The sequence below is a fragment of the Frankliniella occidentalis genome, unplaced genomic scaffold, assembly GCF_000697945.3.
Source record: "Frankliniella occidentalis isolate FOCC.00 unplaced genomic scaffold, Focc_3.1 Scaffold87, whole genome shotgun sequence".
NCBI classification, from domain to species: Eukaryota; Metazoa; Arthropoda; class Insecta; order Thysanoptera; family Thripidae; genus Frankliniella; species Frankliniella occidentalis.
In genome coordinates, this window is record NW_026267216.1 from 520,339 (window position 1) to 526,613 (window position 6,275).

Consider the following 6,275-nt stretch of genomic DNA (forward strand, 5'->3'; position numbering starts at 1 on the left):
GGGGCGGGGCGGGCGCGCAGCCCGGGCCGCGCACGCCGCAGATGCTGGCTGCGCTCGCTCTGCCCAGCCTCCTTCCTAACGGTGCAGCGCACCCACCGGCCGGCCAGCGAGCCGCGGTCCGTCCAGGGCACCGGGGCGGGGATATGTGGTTAGCTTTATTTGTGACACGACGGCACGGCTGATGTGCCAGAGGGTGCTATCGATCAGTTTGTAGTGGAGTACGGTGATATTTTTACCCCAAATCAAATCGGTATGGTAGAGTACTTCTCTACGGGGGTTACTTTACAACCGTGTCAAGAAAACTGGACGCGCTTTCTGTGATATTCCGGCATGGAGCCGTGGTGAAACGAGGACCCTATACAGCCCATGTGGTTTGAGACGGCGCCCCGAGCAAAAGGGCAGACGGGCAGATATAGACGGGCAGACAGCTCTGCGGTTTGGTTTTATTTCGGTGCGAGGGGGGGGGGCGAGGAGAAGGTGACCTGAATGCCGCCGTGCATGGAGCTGCACTAGTTCCTCACACTCCCACTTCACGCCGCGGCGAGCCCCGGGCCCGGCAGGGGCGTACCCAGAAGTGATGCGGGCGGTACATGAGCCTACACCGTGCTGGCTTCCTTCTGACTGGGCTGTAACAGGCCTGAAAATCCGTATCCTGCCGATCGGGTCGGAGGTATACCACACCGGACCCCGGCACAAGGTGGGCAAAGACCGAGTGTCGATTTTCATCTTCTTCAACTTCACTCAGGCTAACATAAGGATCATCCGCTTCGTGAAATAGATTTCCACTTGAACCACCGCGTAAGCTGGTACCAATCAACTCTGCCACCAATCTGGCGCCAATCTAGCACCGCTTGAACCACACTCTAGCGCCACCCTGGCCCCACTTTGGCACACTCGGGCACCATACTGGCACCGCTATGGCGCCACTCTGGGTGCCACTACGGCACCGACTGGCACTCGTATGGTGCAGCGCTGTGCGCTTCGGGTGACTGCCCCCCATTGTCACCGCCTCGGTCACCGCGCCGTGGCCGGAGGGACTGCACCGGCGCTGACCGCCTGTGTCGTAACGCTGCGACTTTTCTGAGAATAGTATATTTCATGATGATGCCTTACGACGGATCGAAGGGACGGCACGGAGAGAAACGACAGGGGAGGTGGGGAGAGGGAACCGAGAGGGGCGCACCTGCCGCCTCCCACGACCAAGCAGCGCGCAGCGGCGCGACGGACGACAGAAGAAAAGTAGACAAGTCACTATTGATGGGCGGAAAGAATCAACACCGCCGCCACCCAGCAGCAGCGCAGCAGCAGCAGCGCAGCAGCAGCACCGCTGCGACAAGAACAACAAAAACGATTTTCACGGTTTCTTGGAGGAGCACCTTCGCTCCCGCCGGGCCGCCGGGTGGCAGCAGCGTGGCGTTCTTGCGTAAGACCAATCTAAACATGGGAAAGCTGCCGATGTCGCCCGGCCCGGCCGGCTCGCCTCGTCACCTCCGTACCGCCGGGGCCGCGGGTGACGCCGCGGGCCGAGAGAAAAGTCCGGGGCGGGGCGGGGCGGGGCGGCCGCGGTGGGCGGCCGGTGCAGCAGGAAACATCACATCACGAGGGAACTCCAGCGGAAAACTAGAAGAGGGCACCAGGCTATTCGCAGAGGCGACAAAGGTGTGCAGGTGTGCACCCGGTGTGCACCAGCAAGCTCGAGGCAGCCGGCGTGGGGCGCTCGCGGAGCTCGCCTGGACCGGGTCAGCCTGATGGGTACCGACAGGTAACGCCGAGTAACGGTGCCCGCCGTAAAGGGTACCCGCCGCGCCGGCACCCGAACGGCACCCGAAGGAGACCGGGTGAGTCACGGGGCCGACGACGCCGCCTGACGCACCGTGACCGGAGCGCGCGCCGGACAAAGGGCGGCTCGGCGAGGTCGGGCTGCAGGGCGGCGGTGTCGCGAGGGGAGGACGACGAGGTCACGAGGGAGAGCTCCGCTGTCACCGTTTCGTCACACGACTTCCTGGTCCAGTGACGCAGCCAGCCTCGACTCGCCGGGCCGAGCGAGTGTTCTGGGCTATCGTGACACCATCTTGACCTCTCCAACGTCCCCACCCCCGCAACCCTCTCCACCGCTGCGGCCGCAGTGGGCTAGGCATTGCCCTCACATCAGCAGCGAACAGACGCGGAGCGGGGGGGTGGGGCGAGCCTGGGCGGGGCAGGGCGGGGTCGACGACAGACAGTCCACCTAGCGTGACATCCACCTGTGGCGGGGCGGGGTGATGCCAGCGACCTTCAGGAGCCGACAGACACACCTGCAGCTGGGCCCTGCCTCCCCGCACGATAACCCCCGGAGTACAGCAAACACACAGCAGCCCGAGCGCACTCTGGCCATTCACAATTGGTAATGACAGCGAGAGATACGACCGACTGATGCAACGCCGCCGCCGTGCCCCGCCATCTGCTGCACCGGCCGCAGCCCGCACGAGCGCGACGCCCAAAAGCGGCAAAAATCAAATAACGGCGCTTCACGGCAAGAATAACAGAGGCCCCGCCCCCCTCTCCTCCAGGCTGCTCTCCGCGGCCACCGCGCACTCCCCGCCACCAACATGGAGGGCACAACACACTACTCGCGCGAGCAGCAGCAGCTGCTGCAGCGTGCAGCGCGCTGCGGCGGCAGCAGCAGCGGCAGGAGAAATGGGCACTTTTCGCAACACGTTATTCCTACGGAGCAACAGCGACAGCCAGCAGCAGCAGCACCTGGCCGGGCAGCCTTTTGCACAAGTCTTGCGCGCGGCGTGCCTCTGGCGTGCCTCTGGCGTGCAGTATCGAGCATTGTCTCGACATGATCCTCCCCCGGGCCGGGGTGGCGTGGCGTGGCGTGGCGTGGCGGCACGCGAGCTCCACCGGCGCGAATAAAAATGGTATTCCAATGTATAACGAGCAGCCTAAGGGCTCATTCATTCCACACACAAGTCAAATGAAAATAAAGAAAAACAATAACATTTGAAAAAAAGAAAGAACTCGTAAAAATGGGGAATTAAATACTGGCGATACAACGCGCAGAGCGGACCACACTCAGTTGTCTGTTTTTAGGTCCCTTCTATTTTGGAAAAGCAAAAACGCGGGCTTATCATTGTTTACGTTGAGTTTACGCATCGCTCATACAATTAGTGAACGTCCGTTTTATGGACGAGGTGAGGGGTTAGAGCGGTTGTGAACGGAGCTCACCCTCGCTCCCCGGGCACGTTCGCTGGTGGTCTTGTCAGAGCGTCGATTTTTCTGGGCGTTTTGACGTAAAAAGGGAGACAAGGGAACAGGGGGGGGGGATAGCGAATATATTGGTGTGGGAGCAGCTCTGGGAGCAGTGGCCGGCGGGGGAGCCTCACCTTGGCACACATCTCGCCGCCGTGCGCGCGCTAAGAGCGGCAGCAGCATTGGCCACGAGGTATAAAGATCGCCTGCGCCTCCATTTCCATGAGCCTGAAATGGCTTTCAAAATGAAAAGTGATAACGTCTCTGCTGCGCGGGCTCGACAGAAATTGAATCAAATCTCTCAGGATGGCGGCAGGCATGGCAAGAAAAGGTGAGGGGCAAAAGGAGGGAAGGGATTAATTCCAGTCCCGCCAAAAGTAGTTCCTCTCCTGCACACAGAGTGGGACTCGAACGCCTGGCCCGACTGGGCCGGACTGGACAACGAAGCGTTATTATTATTATATTTTCTTATCGATGCGACGATAAGAGTTCCATCGGCCCCGTCAGACGGAGTGGGGCGAGCAAAAGGGAGCGGGACCGATCGGGTTACCCACCGCCTCCGACCAACGCACCTCACTGGAGAGGGAATTCAAGTTTTTATTTTTATTTCTTGTTTTGACCAAACCCCCTAAAAAACAACTATACTTGGAAAACATTATCAATGGAAGTCAATTTATCTATATTTGCCCCTCTCCCCTTCTTCCACGAGGAGGCACGACAAAACAGCGATCTCGCACACACAAAAAAGATGTGGCTGTCGGCGCGCGCGGCGCGCAAGTCGATTTTTCATAACGGACCGCTAGCTTTGTATGCTGTGGCGGGGCGGGCCGGGGCGGGGCGGGGCACCTTGCGGGCGAATGGCACTCGGGCGGCGTGATGCTGCAGCGTCACCCGCAGAGGTAGGTCAGCCCCGCGCCGAGCCGAGCAGCACAGCGCGGGCGCCTGCACCCTGCACGTGCACGTAGTACAAGAGAGTGGTTGCAAACGATGTCAAACGGCTCAATAAGAGGCGTTAGAAAGGAAAAAACAACACAAAATGCCGTCGAAAAACATTCATTCCTCGATTCATGTTTACTCCTCCTGATCTCCTCCACTGTTATTCAAGCAAAGGGACGTCACATTTAATCAAAAGTGCATTGTGTCACGTATTTCTTAGAATATCATTACACATTCGTTAGAGCGTTCTCTTACCCTTGCCCCTCAGTCCTCACAGGGTATTGGCTGATGCGTACATATCAGCGCAATATACAAAGCGAAAGGGTTCAATTTCTTTTGCGCTCACGTCAAAATGCGTGTAACACAGAATAAAAATTGTGACACGAGTCACAATCTTTAAAATGTGACGTCACGGTAGTAAAAGTTATTCAGTATGTCTTTGTTTAAGGAAGGAAAGCGAGGACGAGGTACTTTCAGCGTCAACATGACCTTGACTTGAAACCGTTGGTACGCGCCACAATGGTGGTTGATTGATTCGAGTAACATTCTGGCCGTGGCGCGCCGGCGGCCCGACTGTGAGGTGAGGTCAGGCTCCAGGCCCACTTACAGCCTAAGGTCACCGGGTTGCGGGTTGGCGAGGGCGGGCCGGGCGAGGCGAGAGCTTGGACCCTCCCTCCCCGCGGACGAGGTCACACACTCATTAAATACAAACCATAACACCCAACACCTACAGTGCACGCAACGGCAGCACGGTCACTCCTCTCGAGGTGCCGCGAGTTATGCGAGTTGGCCGGGCAATTGGCTGATTGACCCAGCGCACTTTTGTAGTGTCGTGATAACCCTTTTTGAAGTAAGTTGAAGTTGAATAAGTCTGTACTGCATGCAGGCGTGTGCGGGCGGGTTCGCCTACCGTCCTGGCTGTCGCCGCTGACCCACAGGGCCGCAACTTACGGCCCCAAGCGGATAGACAACAAGCCGAGCGCCTGCACGCCGTACCGACGGTTCAAACTACAGAAGTGCGCGGGGTTAATCCACCAACTGATCTGGGTCATTATCTTCAACGAAATTGCAGGCAGACACCAAGTTCTGCTTGTCTTAAATGTTGCCAATACCAACTTTGACCCCCCCCCCCCATCTCCGTTTTGTGTGTGTTGGTTAGAGAGTTTTTTGGGGGGGGAGGGGCGCCACGTTGGAGAAAGGGCGGTCCACCCAGAGCCAGACGGTACGGATCACAGTAAAGGCGTGCGCGTGATGCGAGAAAGGCGTCTGCTACCAAAAGGCCTTTTCCTCTTCCCCACGCCGTGTTCGTGTGTGTGTGCGCGCGCACGTGTGCGTGTGTGTGTGTGTCCACACCAACCAGGCTCATCACGCCCAGGCGTGCAAGTTCACACCTACCGTGTAGCGCCCGGCCCACAGCTTCCCACAAAACAAGGCCGCATGTGCTTTTTGTTGTGTCTTTCATTCATTCTTTCGTTTCTTTTTTTAAAAAAACACCTTTCCCGCTTTGTCACGAGAAAGGGAATGCCCCCCCCCCCCTGCCCCTCGCCCTTGGCCCGTGCGAGGGAGAGAACGACAGAGTCCGCGCCTCTACTTTGCCTCGTCATCGGGAAATCGGCCAAGAGAGACAATTCGGCGGTCTCAAGACGCTTGAGAAAACAGTGAATAGAGATTCTACTCTTTTGCCATTAACAACGTCTTGAACCCCTTCGAAATGTCCAACTGACGGTACAATGTCGCCTTGCGAATCTCCAGTTCCACGGCTTCACCGAATCACTTCCCACTGCAGCCGTAGCCGAATGGTCCGGGGGACGCGGGCGCGCACTCACCCTGCTGGGGGCGTGCACCACCCCGTGGATCACGCCGAGGGCGCCGCCCGCTCCGTGGGCGTGGACCTTGGCGGGGCGCGGGGGCGGGCGGCGGCCGGCGGCGGGCAGCGGCTGCTGGTGCTGCTGCTGGTGCTGCTGCTGCACAGCCAGCCAGGGGTTGCTGGCGTTGCGCCGGCGCTTGCCTGGCGCCGTCGGGATGGTGGCCCAGGGCGACGGCGGCGCGGGCGCGCTCGGCGGGGGCAGCACGTACAGCATGACGGCTCAGGCCGGGCTCAGGCC

The 6,275-nt window shown here is 59.3% G+C and overlaps 1 protein-coding gene across 2 annotated transcripts in view; it reads right to left on the reverse strand.

Moving 5' to 3' along the window:
- Positions 1-6,275, reverse strand: part of LOC113201941 (protein phosphatase Slingshot) — a 61,507-nt gene that overhangs the window by 51,367 nt on the left and 3,865 nt on the right. The window contains exon 1 of one of the 2 annotated variants that reach the window (XM_052269262.1): positions 5,997-6,269. The exons of the other annotated variant lie outside the window; for it this stretch is intronic. Within the exon in view, the coding sequence (XP_052125222.1) occupies positions 5,997-6,251 (255 nt within the window). The 5' untranslated portion in view covers positions 6,252-6,269. Of the gene's footprint in view, positions 1-5,996; positions 6,270-6,275 lie in introns of those variants that run through there. 2 annotated transcript variants of the gene reach the window in all.